Source organism: Magallana gigas, chromosome 2 (assembly GCF_963853765.1).
Source record: "Magallana gigas chromosome 2, xbMagGiga1.1, whole genome shotgun sequence".
Classification (NCBI taxonomy): Eukaryota; Metazoa; Mollusca; class Bivalvia; order Ostreida; family Ostreidae; genus Magallana; species Magallana gigas.
In genome coordinates, this window is record NC_088854.1 from 16656909 (window position 1) to 16676199 (window position 19291).

Sequence of the window (19291 nt, forward strand, 5' to 3'; positions counted from 1 at the left end):
TTGTATTATAGTAATAAGACCAACTTAAGATAAATTAAATCTTCATGTTTTAAAAAATTATATACAGTACTCACATGCAATATATATGTACATAAATGTTTCATATAAACTATTTTATTTAAATTTTTGGCATGCAAAGTTAAAATTGCGTTTGAAAAAGATAATATCAATAGAAACGTCAAAAGGAATTTCTTTAAATTTAGATAATTTAACCTCGTTTATGATATTTTAGGTCACCCGAATCAATAAGGTGACCTATTGCTATGTTTTCCCCCGTCGTCGTTGGTCGGTCGTAAAAATTTCAACATTTGCAGCTTCTTCTCTAGAACAACTGAGCTAATTTAATGGGTAAAGGGAAAAAAAATGTGAAATGCATGGTCTCTGTCCCCTTGGGGCCTGAGGGGTTGGGCTAAAATCATCGAAATAAATGCACACTTAAAAAGATCTTCTTTACTCCTGGACATCAAACAGTCAAACTGTTTGCATGATTGTAATAAACATTGAGCCCTCTACCAAAATTGTTAAATTCATGGCCCAAGGGTTAGGGGCTCTGATGCTAGGGCGAGGTTTTAATGATTTTATAGTGAAAATGCAATAGTTCTTTAAAAAGCTTCTTCTGTGCTTCTTATTATATTTAGCCAATAAACTAAGCACATAGTTCTGGTAGGAAAAAATGCCTCTTTCAAAATTGTAAATTTCATGGCCCCTAGGTCATGGGTTCTGGTGTTAAGGCTATGCTCTAATGATTATTACACAGTAAAATAGAGAAAATGCGTTTATCTAATTCGTTAAAAGTCTTTTCTTCTGCTCCATGATATTCCGTCTTTTCGTAATTCTAGTTCCGCAAGAGTTGTCGTTCTTGCGGGAAGGTATTATTTACATCCGGTTTACAAGTAACAAGCCGCTGAATTTTTAAATTATCCTACCCGTGATGAATTCGATTATTTCGTCTACGGGATCGTTGCCCTTATCACCTAAAACAACTGTGGATGTTCTTAATTTTACAAAAACAGAAATACAGAATTATCTAAGGTTAAATCACTTAAAAATTAGTGGAAGCAAACTGACACTTGCCCAGCGTGTTGTTGACAGTATACAATCGCGATGCGACCAGAATAACTCTACTGAGCAACTTGCTGCTGAAGAACATGTAGGTGTACCCCCGTCCTAATGTGCAGAAAACGTTCCTAACATATCGGACTTGAAATCTGGTTGGTCAGGAGAGTATGCAGTTATCCCAAGGTGACCATCAGTGACATAGAGAAATACCTCCTTTACAGTAGCCACAGGACGGAGGATTCTGGTAAGATGCAGTGTTACAGGCAGTATATCCGAGGACTCAACTTTTATAAGGAAGGCTATATCCACAAAATTATGATCAACGAAATAAGTGACACTTGCCAGATGTGCTACATACGTTCAAAATGTTATCCATCTATGCATAAAGGGGTGTATGAGCAATGGCTGTTGGTATCGAAGGAGGAACCTTTTCAAGTTGTGAAAGCCAACTGTACCTGTCCTGCAGGGTAAGCATTGAGCAACAAAATCAAATCCAACAAGTATCATCGAATGTATATCCATTCTACTATTAATTTTAAGGATAATAGTCACTGTATAGTGTGTTGTACTGGAAATGTTCCTGTTACTTTTCGTTTTGTTTATATAAATGTGTTTATATTTCAGTTGTGGAGAGGGATGTACACACATCGCCGGCCTTCTTTTTGCACTCGAGGGGAGCCATCCATAGACGAGTTAGAAGATATGCCATGTACCTCTAAGCCATGCCAGTGGAATCAGCCAAGTAAAAGAAAAAAAGACTCCAGGCCCATCACAGATATAAGTTTCAAACGAATAAGATATGAAAATACTTTAACTGTGAAAGAAAAGAAAACTGTAAACTATCATGTAGAAACTGTATCTTTCAGAAACTCTTTGTGTTCAAAACTGGGAAATGATTCAAGAGCCGCATTATTTGACATAATTCCTCCAGTGCAAGATGTATGTCATTGTGTTGATGTTGCAAGTGATTTAAATATTTCAAACTTTGAAGAGGTAGAAACAAGTAAACATATTACCTATGATTCTGATAGGTCAATTGATATTGTAAACACAGTGAAAACAGAAAATATATCTGTCAGATTTCAACAGTTTTTTATCATCATGCAACAAAAGCATCATAGGTGAAAATGAAGTTAGGACCAAAGGTCAGCATGATAATCCCCTATGGGTGGCAGCACGGACTGGCTGGGTTACTGCTTCCATGTTCCACGATATTAAAACAAAAAAAAAAGACACAACAAAACCAGATAATATTGTTCATAAAGTTTAGGGTGAAAGCAAATCATTTGACAATAGTGCTGTAGCATAGGGCAGAAAACAAGAACCAATAGCTAAGAAAAGATATAAGGCTTATAAAAAACTGAAAGAAGGTAAAATAGTACATGTGTCTGAAATGGGCCTTATGCTCTGTACTGAAAATCATAGCATAGGTGCAAGCCCAGATGGCCTAGTTCGTTTCAATTCTGACCTTTATTTAATAGAAATTAAGTGCCCCTACAAATGGAGAAAAAAATCATTGCATGACGCTTGTAAAGATAAAGAACTCTGTTGCTTTTTAGATGATAATAATGAAATTCAGCTGAAGAAGAACCACAGGTATTGTACCCAAATTCAGGGCCAAATGGGGGTCTGTAAAATGCAGAAGGGTGACTTTGTACTGTATACAGTTGTAGACTTTGTTATTATAACAGTACAATTTGACAGTGTGTTTTGGGAAAGTCTGTTGCAAAAGCTTTCAGAGTTCTATGTCAGTGAAATTGTTCCCAAAATATGTAGCTAGACTAAATTTATTTACATGTATTTTCAAATTCTCAGATTCAAGCATAAGATATTCATGCATATGGTGATTTCGATTCAATAATTTTATAAAATTGTTTATATCTATTAAATTTGTTGAATGTGATCATAGCTTACGGGTTAAAGTATTGGCCTTTGAACCGCAGATCGTGAGTTCAAATCTGCCATGGACTTTTGTTTGTATTGACTGAATCATATTTGTTTGGAATCAAATTTTTTTATTTTCTCAAAAAATTGCATATTTTTTTGGCAAATTGATATACATGTATATATGATTCTTAAACATCATAATATCCATCATATTAAAGTAATTTTATCCTAATTTATAAACCTTTTTCAAGGTGTAGTGATCAGCCACCTTAAGCAGTTGGTTTTTTTATTATTGCAATTTAAGAATTCAAACACATTCACTGTTGTCAGGAAATATTTTGTTCACTTTTATATCCTGCTGCACAATACAACCATGGATATGAAACAAATGTGTGTTTCAATTAAATTTAAAGTGTTCCAAAAATTCATCATTTTTCTCAAAAAAATCAGTTTAGCCTTATGGTGATACTAGAACATGCAGATTTTAAAATAGAATTATGGCTACTAGTATATCTTAAAAAGTTTGCTTTTACTCTGTTACAAGTGGAGGAAGTAAATTTGTCATTGCTGTACAAACAAAAAAAATGTGATCAGCAAAATCACTGACAGCTAAAGGCATGATACCTTGCAAAATTCGGAAATTTTTTATCTGCTCCATTTTTCTCTCAACATGAATTCTTGCTGTGGCAATCCTTCTTGTGGTTTCCACTTCTCCCTTGCTAAACTGAATTTTGGACTTGAATGGAGGACAGTAGAGCTTTACCCTTATGGCTTTCAAGTCTGATTGGATATGAATGAAACCTTTATCCACCATCACTGCATCTCCATTGTTCAGCTGCTTAAACAAACCACTTTTTCTAGTTATTTCCACATATGAAGTGGAGCCCGGCCACAGTCTTGAAACAAAAACTACTGCACCAGTCATACTGACCCCTACAAGAGCTTTTAATGTATCATGAGATTTATAGTTGACGATGGAGACTAAATGAAAACCTCAGTACAGTCGAGCACAATCCTGGTGTCTGAAAACTTCTCGAAACACTTTGGAACTCGTAACTGCAAAACATTTAATTCTGGTAGAGTAATGATTGATTGCATACACTCGCACATAAACAAAATCCATGAATTAAAAATCTTTGATACTGTACTTGAGGAAATTCTAAAGCGAAATTCTAAGTCTTTGACCAATAATCCCAGCCTTAATCTCATCATAACTAACAAAAACTCATCAACACGCCGTAACTTGCGTTTTCTCCCTAAAGTGACAATGTTCATTTCACCAACAGATTCTGTGCACAACTTATCAGCACCATGTTCAATCAAAGTGTCAAACAAAGCTTGGAATGTTTTAAAATCAGGAAGACCGGTGTAGGAAGACCGGTGTAGAACATGATCATTTCATTTGAACATTTAATGTTTTCTATAGTTATTTCTGGCATTACAACCCCTACACCAACAGAAACAGACTGGTTGTATATTTATGTAGACTTGTTGCAGCTGGATGCAGAAGTTGATGTTGATACATGGTATAAACTTGAATCCAAGACATCAGGCTGATCACAGGTCTGCATGGTTTGTGAAAATCTAGCAATGTTTGCTGAGGACTCTGGCATGATGTTCTCTTTGTTTAGAACATACCTGTAATTATATAGAAATTAATATTAAGCTTACTTATTTGTCAGCTGTACATGTGATTATTTTCAGTTTCTTTATATTGAAAACAAAACATAACAAAAATAAAGAAAACATCCAATGGTATAAATACAAGTACAACAAATATCACACAGTATACCATAAATAAAACAAAAACATTGATAATAATAGCATCATATTCATATCAATACATTGATCTTTAGACCAGTTAATCACTAACCAGCTGCGAACAGGCCACATGACCAACATGCTTAACCCCTTTATCAATTAATTCCATTTACATTCATTCTTATCATTGCACACTTATACTAAATACATTAAATAAGTACAATATGTGTATGTTTTAAAACTACAATGTACCTAACTAATGCAGAATTCAAAGGTCAATAAAAAGGTCACCGAGATAATTTAATAAATTCATAACATTGGCTTAATTGTTATAGAATTAGTTTGGAATTGTATAATTCATGAAAGTCTTATAACATGCATTAGCTGCCATTTTATTATGATTCTTGACCCCGTACATGTACTATGAAATAACAAAATCAAGTAAGTTTTGACAGTATTTATCAAGTATGATCTACATGTAGCTGCAATAATGTAGCCCTCTCCGATTTTTTTTATATCTGATGTTTACTGGAGAGGGCTACAATTCCATAGGATCTCCGTAATGGTGCAAAATTAATTTTTTAATGCGGCTGACTTCGGTCTGAAAAGATCGATTTTATATTTGACTTTCTTTGGATAAAATGATTTTTTAATTCAGATTGAACAAACTAACCGTATATAAATCAAAACCAGATAAAACACATCAGCATGTTTACCAGTCGTCTTTTTCAGCAGCCATGACAGTTCTCGCGTGATTTTATGGGATTTACGCTTGGAGTTTTGATGGGCTTGATAACGTGAATGTCAGTATAAATAATCGATCTTACCTCGTTCTATCACTAAAACATCATTTAAGGAAATGGTATTTAATGAAAAATTCATATTTACCGCGTTAATTATGTTTAAATTAGGGGAATTCCTACATTCAGTTCAAGATCCGCTCCTAAATTCTCATTGGTTGTCCCAAAATAAAACCGGTCAAGGTCAGTAAACATGGCGGACAAATTCAACTTGCGTTGTTGACATACACGAAAATAACCGATATATGGACTATATCTGATATTTTTGGATTAATTTATGCCATAGACATCTACAATGTTTGAGTTCAGGTAAGAATTGCAGATGTTATTGTCATTTATATACGATTTGACACGAAATCGTTGCGGGAGTGAATCACTCCCGCACTTGCACCATTACGGAGATCCTATGGAGTTGTAGCCCTCTCCCCCCCAAAAAAAAAAAATCGGGAGAGGGCTACATTATTGCAGCTAGATCTACATGTAGCATGTCACTTACGAATGGTGTTGCAATGCATCGATGTGACTGTCTACGTTTTCTAATCTCGTCCGTGGCTGTCTTTTATTTTGATGGGTTATAATTCCTCTTTGTGGCAAATTTTCTGTGGGTATTTTGTTTCGATCGACTGAGTTTGGTCCTATACCGTCCCTGAAGTGATCAGAGCAGACACGAGTGTAGGAGGTCGGTTTCCAGTTTTTTCGGCTGACTGCTCTTATCCACGCTCTTCGTGTATACTGTTCTTTAGGAAGTTTATGTAAAGTCACTTTCTTGTCAAATTTGCCGACTCTACCACTATAATTATGACAATTAAAGATGCAACAATAGTCTTTCCCCATTGTTTACTATTACACCGGAAGTAGGTATACCGTCACGCATGAACGATAACTCTTACAAGCTTTCATTACGAAAATCCGGAATTAAGCACATGAACTTAGTACATAGTAATGATGATGAATAATGCCTCTTCCAAAATTATGAATTTCATTGTTCCTGAGTCAGATATTCTGGTGTTAGGGGCGGGGCTCTATTGAATGTATAGTGAAAATACATTTATTCCTTAACTATTATCTCGTCTGCTCCAATAAACTTGGTACATAGTTATGACGAGGAAGAGTGACTCTCATTTTTTTTTTCACTACCCTTAAGTCAGGGGTTCTGGAGTTAGGGTGGAATTTAATTATGAATAAAGAAAATGCAATAATTTTTCAAAAATCTTCTCTGCTCCTAGATATTCAATCGGTAAACTAAGTACATAGTTATGATGACGAAGAATGCCTCTTCCAAAATTGTGAATTCCATTGCCCAAGGGTCAGGGGTCCTTGTGTAAACGTTACGTGTAAATGTATATTTAGTGAAAATGCATTAATTCTTTGAATATCTTCTTATTTGCTCCTGAATACTATAGTGTTTCTCAGTCACTATCACTGATACATGTAATATCCGTGTGTTGCCGCTTGACTTGCCTGTCGCCTCGTCTAGCACATGTCCTACGTCCTCTCTTCGCTGGCTGCAGACGGTAGAATCCTCGCTGTGCAGATTCCCGCGTAGTGACCTCACAGACTATTAGATAGCCCGTATGGGGAACGAGTCCACAAACACTACACTTCCCTCCGTTTTCCTTGAGGGGAGTAGGTACGTCTCGTACCAACGGAACCACCGAATAACAAGGGGCATGGGAACGCCATCCCAGCAACACTGAATCTCACCTGCGGTAACACCAATTCCAGCAACAGCCGGGATACTAAATCACTAGAGCAGGGCCCGTCCAAATGACAAGGGCCTCACACACATAAAGGGTAATACAGGGACAGTCCAAGTCATTCTTCCACGTTGCGGGTCCAGTCCGGGAAGGGCAGCTCTACTACGTTTGATCCCCGAGGCATGCCCTGCACAATGCAGATGGCGACGACGGCATCTCCCGTGCGTCCGTCACCCTAGTCTGGATACCTGAATGGAGACACTCCAAGTCTGGTGCTGCTCCTAAAGGCTGTCCTCTTCCATCTGACTCCCTAGCAAGGGAGTGCCTAGTTGCAGGAACATGGACATCCTCCACCGCTGTCTCAAGACTGCTTCCTGGTATTTTCAGCTTGGGTGTACTGGCAGTTCGAGCTGCCATGACAAACAGATCATCCGAGACGGCCGCATGGGTTGGGGGCCAAGAGTCTCCCACTATGTCATCCTTGCCCTTGGCCTCAGAGCACTTGGATTCCGTAGGAATCACCTTGCTGCGCAGCACTTGCAGCCGACAATTACTGTCCACTGGAGTAACTTCCTCTTCAGGGACATCAGGCTCCGTGGAGAAGTACTTCAGAAGTTTGGTCTCCTGCGTTGCACCCTACGCCTACCACGCTTCCTCCTTCGCCTTATGCTAGGACAAGGGATGTCCTTGTCCACATCACACGAGTCACCTGCTGGGTGCATAAGTAGTATCCCTGACAGTAGGTGCTTCCCCAGGGTTAAGGGCCACATGGGAACATTGTGACCCCTAAATAGTCACAAGGTGGAACAAAGTCCCTTACACCAACTGGCGAACTAAAACCCTTGGCCGACAAACGAACAGGATCTCTAGTATCACCCCTCCCCCTCTCAAATCTTTCTGGAGTCTCAACCCAAACATAGGGAGGTCCTATGTTATCACTGTGGGGTGCTCTCTCAACATAGCCTACCCTAACATGCCCTGTAGTGTCCAAGTATGTGGGTTGCTTAACAATACTTACGGGATCTGGCCCGTACACACAGCCGGGCCTAATACCCCGTGTCAACTCATCCCTACCATGAGCCATAGACATAAATCAGGGCGATCTCTCATCTTAACCCCAAAGCAAACAGAGCCTCTCCAAATGACATAATGATAAATCAAAGGAAGTAGCACAAACAAAGCTAAACTGGCTCAATGTTCACAAAAAATAACAGGAAAGCTGACCACGCGGTGGCCCCCAAAATGGCGGCCTCAACGCGATTTACTCAAACTCCCTAAACAAAATGATACAGGCTTACGTACTCTACGGGAAAAAAAATTCCTCGAAATAACTGGCAAGTCCAGGGCCTCGAGTTGGGCGCCAATATAGTGTTTCTCAGTCACTATCACTGATAATATCTGTGGGTTGTCGCTGGACTTGCCTGTCGCCTCGTCTAGCACATCTCCTACGTCCTCTCTCGCTGGCTGCAGCCGGTAGAATCCTCGCTGTCCAGATTCCCGCGTAGTGACGTCACAGACTATTAGATAACCCGTATGGGGAACGAATCCACAAACACTACAGATACAAACGAGGGTTGTTTGGAAATTATTGAGACATTTTCTCTTACTCCCTTAAGAAAAAAAGTTAAATCATTCTTGATATTTAGTTCCTTTGTTTTCATTCAAATTAAAAGATCATTAAATAAAGCTTTTGACCACTTTACATTGCATAGTTTTTGTAAAAGCAATTTCTTTGCCAGAAAATGTCTTATTGAGAAATTCACCCCCAATTTCCTGTATTTTGCTGCGCCGCATTCACGTGAAAACTCAGTAAACCCTAGTATTCATATAATAATTGCTTAGGACGTTTTTGAGTACTTCCTTCGTATTTCAAATCAAACACTATAGTGAAAACTTGCACAATTGTTAGTCACAATAAATAGCAGAATGAACATATATAATTTGTTTTCTTTGATTATAAATTGTATGTCTAAAACATTAAAAATGTAGATGTTTAATAAGTTGTTTTAATCCGAGTGTTGGACTGCGCCGGGTACCCCGACCACTGACTTGTTTATGTACCGTCGTAAACAAATTATTTATTATTTTGTAATATAATATTGCTCAATTTTTGTTAAGGTTTCTTTAATTTTTATGCAAATTTCATTAAAATTTGTCTCTCTGAAAAGAAAATATTTGTGATCTGAATAATTTTTTGAACAACCATCGTAAGTACATAATTATGATAATGAAGAGTGTCTCTTACAAATTATAAAGTTCATGGCCTCTGGGCCAGGGGTTCTGGTGTTGGGGGGGGGGGGCAAATGAATGCAGTAATTCTATGAAATCTTTTTCTCTACAACTGTGTGGTAATCCGATGAATTAAATATATAGTTATGAAGAGGAAGAGTGGCTCTTCCAAAATTATGAATTTCATGGCCCCTAGGTCAGGGGTTCTGGTGTTAGGGCATGGCTTTAATGATTATATATCGTAGGGTGGTGTAATTTCGACCGATTATTATTTTTTAGTACTTAAAATTTGATCAGTTATGCCACTATATGATATGCTTCAATTTTTTTTTTTTTTTAGAATTCACACTGCTGTTATTGTTGTTATATAATAGGGTTGTGTAATTTCGACCGATTATTATTTTTTTGTACTTAAGATTTGATCAGTTATGCCACTATATGTTATGCTTTAATTTTTTAAAAGTCACACTGCTGTTACTCAGAAGACCAATAAGGCTCATGGGCATCATGATTTAAAATATTTGATGATAATGAGGCTTAGACTATTTTATATTCTTGACATTAGCTTCGTTTAAATAATTTTATTTCTAATTATAAACTAGGAAGCCCTTTAATATCTTTCATAAAGACGACAGACGTTTTGAAATCGGGGTGCTGGTAATGTGTTGCTTATAAAAGTGTGACTAGTGCTTTATGGATACAAGTGTATTGTAATAAATTACAGTTTTACTTCTCATTATCAACACTGTTTCGAGGGGTTTCTTTTTTCAATTCGACAACATAGTAATTAAATTTCAAAACGTATACTATTGGTAGTTTTCGAATGATGTATGTGATAAATCTTTAAGATATTTGCAAAAAAAAAATCGGTTGTTTTTCGAAATTGATTTTTGTATTCATTTATTTTAATTTTAAGAACTAATACAATCAAATAGTTCTTTATTCCAAAAGTTATGGCTAAATAATTAGTTTAATTACGTGCGTTATTGGATTTCAGAAACTTCATGCTCACAAAACAACGAAATGTCTCGTATCAATACTCATATTTTAACGTCCATTGCTGCACCTGTTGTTAGATATTATGCTCAGATGTCACGCTTTTATGTTAATTGTGCATGACGCGTACATATCGTGTAATTTTTCTCGATTCAAATAAATTCCTCTATATGACCGCAAGGGTAATTCATATATAACAAACATGCTTATTAACATTCTCTTTCATATATAAATATACCATTATAACTGCTGCTATTGCAATATTAGATCTAGTATCAGTTTATTGAACTAAAATCTCACTAATGGAGTTTATTCTTTGTTTCAGTTTATTTTCAATGATTTGTTTAGGGTTTGGGTTTCCAAATTCATTTTCAGATAACGGACAATTAACTTTTCAAGGTATGTACAATTTTCAAAAGGTATTTTCATTGCCGTTTAAAAATATAGTAAACTATTGAGTATAAATGTGTCCAAACCTAGTAAATGTTCATTTCATTTTCAATGAAGTTTTGTATAGCCTGTCCTCATTAAATATATATAGTTTTCATGTATTACTATCATGTTTGTCCTTTATCGTACAAGTAATGTCTACAATTTCTACATAAGATTTTCTGAATTTATTTTGTAATTGTAATATTTGTTCCTTTACAGCACCCCCGCCACCTAGAGGTCCCGATACACCACCATTGGTTGTAGCTGATAATTTATGTGCATTCTGTGATAATTATATACTTCTAACACTTGGTGCAACATCCTGTCAATCAACGTTATGTGCTGGTATTTCAAATCTTGGACAAAAGAAAAGGACCATTTTAAATTGATTCAAGTTTAAATTAAAGTATTTGCCAGTATTCTGTTGATATTTTATTAATAGTATTTGTTTTACTGGTCCCTTATATTCGTCAAATGCTGGAGATAACAACGAAACTTTTAAATTGTTGATACATTATTTAGATTAGTAGTGAATTCTTTACAACAATTTCCAAGAACAACACGCAGACATTGACTAAACTTCGAACATTCCAAATACTGAAAGTTTAATTTAGGCAAAATTCTAAATTCTCTCATACATATATATATATATATATATATATATATATATATATATATATATATATATATATATATATCATTATAGACTTGAATTTTTGTGCCGGAAAATTGAGACAGACGTGTGTTTTGTTCTAAATAGTTTAACAGGTCGAGACCACTAGATTTTGTGACGGCGGCATTTTGCATACAATATTAGCTATCTGTTAACATTTATTGACAAACCAATCCGGTGAATGAGTTGCAACGCACTGTTGGCTACTACAAGTTTCAGTGCATACAAAGCGCATTTAAATTACATACCAATTTGAATTGTTCTTTGGAAACTCATTTTCAATTTTTTTCAGAATTATGAAAACATGGAAAATCATGTCTGATACATTTCTATGCTCACATTTGAAAAATATTGACTACGAGGCCTTATAACAACCTTTTTAATTACCCCATTGTCAAAGTTCGAAAGAGAGGTACGTCCTATTATATTAGAAGCAGTGAGTACGTTTTTCACGTGATACTCAAGGTTTAGGACAGCATTATTAGAATTTGGAAATTTTCTTCAGGGACACTCATCAGAATGCTTAGTGTACAAAATACTTAATGATCCATAACGTGTACTTCTGTATTTGTATATTTGTGCATTTCTACTATCGTTGCTATTTACGCATGTTAAAAATGTACAATTACCTGCATTTATTAATGGGGTACACTAATTAATTCACCAATAAACAATTATGCAGTTTTTTCCTTACCACACTTTGCTTGCAACTGTATGCGTATGTAAGCCAGTCTATTGATACTGATCGATTTTTGAGGCAACAATTAATAAATTAAAACAACAGTATTTTTCAATGCAAGCATGGAACAAATTAAGTATACGGTACGCAATCTTTCCTTTTTTACCTTTAAAGTAAAAACCAAGCTGTACGAATTTTCCGGCAAGCAATTAAATATTATGTATAAAACAGACATAAACTACGTGCAAGTGTTGAAAAGTAAACACGTTGTAAACCGTCGTGCTTTGCGATTTGAGAACCTGTGTGCCGTTTATATTGTCTTAATATACTAATAAAGTAGTGTACCCTGACCTGTATAAACATTGTACCTCACTGAATAGTATTAATTTGTTTCTCTATTACTGTTAATTAATTTTTCAATATCAAAAATAAAAAAATCCAGGATTAAAGCCGTTATGTAGTCAAACATTGTAATGTCCTTGGTGTTTCTTTTGCTAATTAGAGCGGATTCACTTTTGTATTTTGTTCTTTTATCTATTCATTGATGCAATGAAAATCAAAAGAATTTAATGAACTTTACAAAACAATCCTCAAGAAGACCACGTATATAAGTAAAACTGCACACACGTAATCATGTGAAGATTTTGAAAATAAACTTAATTTACTTAATTATGGACCTTCAATGCCACAATGATCATGTTATATATTTTGAAGATCTAAAACTTTAGTTGGGATTTTAATTGCACAGGTCTCAATGTATATGTTTATTAACTGTTCTTGTTGTTCGTCAAACATATTTTTAGACACTGGCGCTGAAACTGTTGGACACTATTACAACGTAAATCCTTTCTAAAGCCCCTTTCACAATTGGCGCACGACCACTTTACACCACTTTGCAATCGAAATATTTGAGCTTCGCGCGAGATCTCGCACGAGCCCTCGCTTACGTTGCACGAGCTCTCGCATTCGTTGCATACGAATTACTATTTGCATCAAGTCTCCTCTGAAAGCACTAATATAAAGCCCCTTTCACAATTGGCGCACGAGCAGAAGCGACTGAATATTCGTGCGACCGTTAAAATTAGATGTGAATCGTAAACTATTGCCGAAATAATCGCATTTGAAAAAAGTATTCGTACGAAATTCGCACGATCTAAGCGAGCGTTGTGCGATGTAAACGCATTAAATCTTGCGATATATCTTGCGTCTATATACGACTGTTGTACAAAAGCGACTGTTGAACGTGCGCCAATGCGATTGGACTTGCGATCATGCGATCCATGGTACGAATGCTCGTGCGAGTCAGAGGGGGTATACATGTGTATACCGCCCATTTCCGACGCTTTAGTAGACACAGTTGAAAGCGAGAGAACATGCCGCCCGGTAAGAAACAGAGATGCAGCAGCATATATTATTATACCTCAATGTGCTTTTTCATTCCTATGAAATCGCCCTGTCACCTGACTTTCTAGACCAATCAGATATAATGGAATAACCATAATGAGGTATAATAATAAATGCTGCTACATATTTGTATCTTCTTTGGCGGCATCTTTTCTCGCTTTCAGCTATGTCTACTAAATATGGGCGCTGTATATACCCCCTCTGATCTGCACGATCATTTGTACCATGGAACGCATAATCGCACGTCCAATCACATTGGCGCACGTTCAATCGTCCGATCACCTAGTCTCTCGCGCGTTCATATCGTATTGTCTTTCAACAGTTGTTTTCATTGTACAACAGTCGCATACAGACGCAACATATATCGCAAGATTCATTAGATAGCGCAAATTTTTTGAGTGCCGTAAATTGCGGTTTTTTACTATGGGAGGCACTGTAACTCCCAGGTCGTCCATCCGATTTTTTTTTGGACCGTGAGCTACAGAACTGCAGCTAGTTCAAATGCCAAATTACTTACATAATGGTCCGATATACTCAGTATATTCATTAAAGATAAGGTGTCTTGGGTAAAAGTTTGTCGATGTTCAAGATTTGTCGTTTTTGTTGCTAGCATTACACGTCGAATGCACATACAATAAATAAAAAATAATCACACGTAGATCTTTTTAGATCCACTGAGTCACTCAGGTGATCTATTGCATTGGTCATCGTCCGTCGTCGTGCGGTGTGCGATAACGATTTTACATTTTAACCTTCCTCTTGAAGACTACAAGACCAATTGTTACTTATTTGGTGTGAAGCATCTCTAAAGTGCACGTGAGAAAATCTAAATTGTAAAATTAATTGCTCTTCCCATATGGAGAAATAAGTCCGATTTTTTCTCATTAATATTCATTAACCACACTACGTAAATCCTGACGTCACAATGCATATAGTTCAAAGGGCGCCAAAATGCAAACGCGAGGACGTAATATTGACTTTAAAAAGTTGTCGGAGGGTCAAACAGAAGAGGAGAATAAAAGGAAACTTAGGAAAGCATCCAAGTGTTATGTGTATGAAAACAAATTTAATGTAGAGAGGCTCATATGTAAACGAAAAGATGGATTGGTAAGTAAGAATTTATTATCATATTTATTGAATTCAATATGGGGAATATGTTTAAGCACCAATGGGTACAGTAATGGCGACGTGCTGCAGTTCGCTCAAATATTATGATATATTGGTGTGATGTAACAGAATAACTAATTTTTAGTATAATTTATTTAAGATTAGCAACATTTTTTGTGAAATGACTTAATAGAAAGTCAGAGCAGTGATTATTACGTTGTGTTTATCTTGTATACAAATATGAGAGGCCCACGACAGGGTGCTCAATTAATAGTGTTATTATTGGAATGAAAAAAATATCATAAAACAAAATTTTGTTTAGTGTCAAAGTAAGTAAAAGTATCCAAATTATTTATTTTTTTATTTATTTATTTATCTATTTGTTTATCTATTAATCATGAATATAAATTCATTTTTCCATATTTTTTCTAGATTCAGAAATACCTAGTAAAGTGGGAGTCGTATTCGGAGTACGAATGTACCTGGGAGCCTTGGTTCCATTTGCCCAAAATAATTTTAGACGATTTCAGTACGCCAAAAATTGAGGTAAGCATATAACTATCGAGCCATTTACTGATCAGTTAGAATGATATTTTTAAAATCAAAAGAAAAGTAAAAATGAACCGGTATGTACCAGATGTTTTGGCAAAATTTAATCGAGATCCGCATTTACAAACTTGAGTTAAATACAGATGTAATTTCAAAACCGTATTAATAAAATATTTTTAATGTAATGTTTTTTGGCAGATAGATCCAGACACTTTGCAGGAAATATCCGACGAGTTCCGCACCGCAGTGCAGGCCAGACTTTCACAAAGGGTTGGGTCCCACTTCTACATTTCCTCAACGTTTGATTCCTTCCGCCGTTTGTTCCATAACAGAGGAACGGAGGTCCAAAAGGGGAGAAAACTTCTACAGAGAGACGATTTTAGTGGATTATTGCTTCCAGAGGACTGGGACATTTTTGTATACACGAAACTGGGAGAGGGACGAGCTGTTTCGTTTCCAATCAAAGTAACGCCGACTCTAAGGTGGAGTAAAAAATGCTATAGAGTAGTGTCTGGGTCCTTGGTTGAAGCCCCACGAAGGCCACTGGAGTCATGGAAAGTTGAAATTAGTACTGCCAGATACCATGTTTAATAATGACGTTTTCTTGGCAATATTGAATTAGGCCTATTGTTCTTGCACGCATGTATGATTGTGTTCATATCATATTAGAATTTTAAATGTTGTACCACCATTAGTGTACATTTTCTTTTTACTTTTTACGTTGTTAGCTTAAGTCATTCAAATCATTAATTTTAGAAATGGAAAACCTCAAGTATGGGACTACCATTGCTACTTCGTCAGTCTGTTCTGATAAGTCGCGATGTTCAAACAATCTTAAATTGGACAAGAATCGATATTGTTACTCACTCGACCTAACCCGCAAATTTCTTCTTTTCATGAACGATACAGTTGAAAAAATCAAAAGTGTCGAGCACATTGAAATAGTCAATGCAAACTTACCAAGAGGCATTTTGCCTATTAAAGAGAATGCAAACCGCGTGTCGGACAGACTAAGAAAGCATGTTTCAGACACATTTACTCAATTTAAAAGAACACGGTCAGGTACAAAACGCAAACTATTTTTTGAAAAAACGGTACACATGCACCTCTATGAAAGCGAAGTGTACACTGGTGAAGAATTAAATGAAAGGGAAAATGAAATTTACCACAGAACAATTGCATCCCTTTATAATGAATTGAAAACAGTTCAGGAAAGATTAAACAAGCAGGTTCTAACAGAAGTGCAATTGAATGATGATCTTCAATATTTTAAAGAAACAAATGCAAAACTCAACGCGTATATCAAAGAACATATTCTACCTTTTGTAAATAAAGGGAAACCACTCGATCAGTGTAAACGGTCACAAAAGATGAATAAGGTCTCAATTCTTAAATCAAGAGTCGAAAAAGCACTTTGGTTTGCCAAATCTTTTGGTGTTAAAATAGAATCTGTAAGGTTTAGTGACATGGCCGGTAAATCCTACGAATTAGGAAAGGGGCTTAACAAGCCTGTTCATTATGAAGATATGGAAGAGTCTGATAAGGATAAAATAAAATCCATCCTTTACATTTTAGATCCTTTTGGCATCTCTGATGATGCTTACCATGAGTTATCAGTTGCAAACGATTCCATGGTTAGATCGTATCTAATAAAAGAATGCAGGGACAGTTTAAATGAAATGTGTACAATTTCTCAGACTCCAGGTGACTCTCCTGGAGCACAGGTTTGTCTCAAAGAAAGCCTAGATAAATTGTTATGCGAAACTATCCCAGTTTCTGAATCGGATGAATCAAATCCTCCGAAAGCCCAAGTAAAATTTGCTGCGGATGGGGCAAAAGTATCACGGTTATCAACATTTTTAGTCTTATCCGTTGCGGTTTTGAACGCCGGTGAAGAGGTCATGTCTGCTAGTGGACAACACACTCTCGCTATTGTAAGCGCTGACGAGTCTTACATTTCAATCAAAGACTCTTTCAACAACATATTTGATGATATAAACGATATCATTAAAACAAAACGGAATGACAAAATAATTTACACAACAAGTAGTGGTAGACAATTTGACTTGGAACTGTTTTTAGGGGGTGATATGAAATTTTTGTTGTTGGCTCTCGGCTTAAATGCTGCTAATTCCAAATATGCGTGTCTCTATTGCAAAATTGCAAAAGAGGATCGTTATGATATGACGAAAGATGAGATGTATTATTGGGGACAATCGATGGTTAGAAGTATCGTTGACATGAAAAAACTGTCCACTAGAAAGTTTAACTATGGCTGTGTTAGACTCCCTCTTCTTGATATACCAATAGACCATGTCATAGTAGACGAGTTACATCTTTTGATGCGCATCGGCGATGTTCTCATAAGAAATTTGATTGAAAATTCGGTGAATCAAGATCAAAAAAGCAGTATTTCGACAAAGTCAAAGGCAAGTTTAAAACGAACGGAGTTAGTAAACTGTATACAAAATTGTGGCGTTAATTTTTGTATATGGGAAACAAAGGTTAAGGATGGGAGGGGAGACTTCTTGAAAAATTTAGAATGGACAAGTTTAACAGGTTCAGACTTCAAAAAATTGTTGAAGTTTCTCCCAGAACAGCTGGCAAACAGTACAATTTTAGACACTAGCAACAAGACCAAAGTTATTGAGTTATGGGTAGCTTTCGGCAAATTGTACTCAACTCTAAGTGAGTGGAACCCTCCTCTAGACAAAATCGATTTTTTTTTCGAGGAAAGTAAGAAATGGATAAACGAATTTTTGGACCTTGGTCGAAGTTTAGAAGGGTACGACTCAAAATGCATAACTCCTTACATGCATATACTAGTGTATCATGTCCCACAATTAATGAAAATGTATGGTGGGATAAAACAATTCACAGGACAAGGTGTCGAAAAAACCAATGATGATATTAAGCTGATTTATCATCGAAAAACAAGTAAACATGCGGCTACATCCGAGGCTCTGCGTGTAAGGTATCGAAAATACTTAAATCGAAAATGTTCTCGTATAAAGCGGAAATACAACAAAAAAAATCAAGTGTATTGGGTTGGAGGAGGAAAACGACACGTTTTTCTGAGATATAAAGCAAAATTAAAACATTAAACGTTTAAAAATTTAACCGGCCTCGTCTGTTGCGACTGAAGTGTATGCATTGTATACTATACTAGTATACATGGTGTCTCTACGTAAAGGTACATACATGTATATATGTACAGTACGTGTACATACGAACATGTACATATTGATGCAGTTTATATAAATATTGACAATTATACTGAATTGCACAGTTCTGACTTTGACTTTGGATTGAAATAGAACAACATGACATCATTGACATGATGAGTTCATTTTATCATTTATTTATTCTTAAATTAATATAAATTTATAATATGTATTATTTATAGTTTTTAAATTGTTATCGTAAAACGCATATATATTATATGAATCAAGTTACAAGATAATAATGAGTTTTATGTTCATATGTTTATATTTGTTAAGAACTGAAATAAAAAGAATTGTAAACCTGAAAAAAATCTATTTGTTGTCTGATAATTTACTAGCACGACAAAAAGCAACATACTTATCATGGAATGTGCGTTACGGGCGGTTGGGGTACGAAGTATATTTATATATAACTGAATATATCCAAGTTGACATCCCGTGGTTTGGAACAGATCATTTTAAAACTGAGGCTGATTCACTTAAATAACGTAAGAATAATCTTAATACCTCTCTCTCTCTCTCTCTCTCTCTCTCTCTCCATAGGCTAGTTAAAACACCCTTTGTGTGCCCCTGAAATGTCGCTTAAATCAAATATACATTAAAAGAGGTTTTCTGGTTTGTGCCCCTTTGGCGCCCCTTTTCCTACAAGCAGCACCCCCAAAAAAGACAATTTTTAAAACTAATTGGCACATTCATTTTAGTTAGAAAGAAATTAAAACGTACATTTATTTAAAGAATGGAATATCAAATACTAGAGAGCACCATGGCAACTCGTTTATATCAATTAAAAAAAT

At 35.9% G+C, this 19291-nt stretch overlaps 1 protein-coding gene and 1 long non-coding RNA gene across 2 annotated transcripts; both read left to right on the top strand.

Annotated features, from left to right (window-relative positions):
• Positions 1-729: 729 nt before the first annotated feature.
• Positions 730-3073, top strand: LOC109617226 (uncharacterized). Its single transcript, XR_004596469.2, has 2 exons — positions 730-1526; positions 1684-3073. It is a non-coding gene; the product is annotated as an uncharacterized lncRNA (long non-coding RNA).
• An 11401-nt stretch (positions 3074-14474) lies between these two features.
• LOC105348370 (uncharacterized) lies at positions 14475-19023 on the top strand. The gene is made up of 3 exons (XM_011457750.4): positions 14475-14724; positions 15157-15270; positions 15472-19023. Exons 1-3 carry the CDS (start codon positions 14569-14571, stop codon positions 15862-15864), a joined length of 663 nt encoding a protein of 220 aa, XP_011456052.1. The 5' UTR covers positions 14475-14568; the 3' UTR covers positions 15865-19023.
• The last annotated feature ends 268 nt before the right edge of the window (positions 19024-19291 follow it).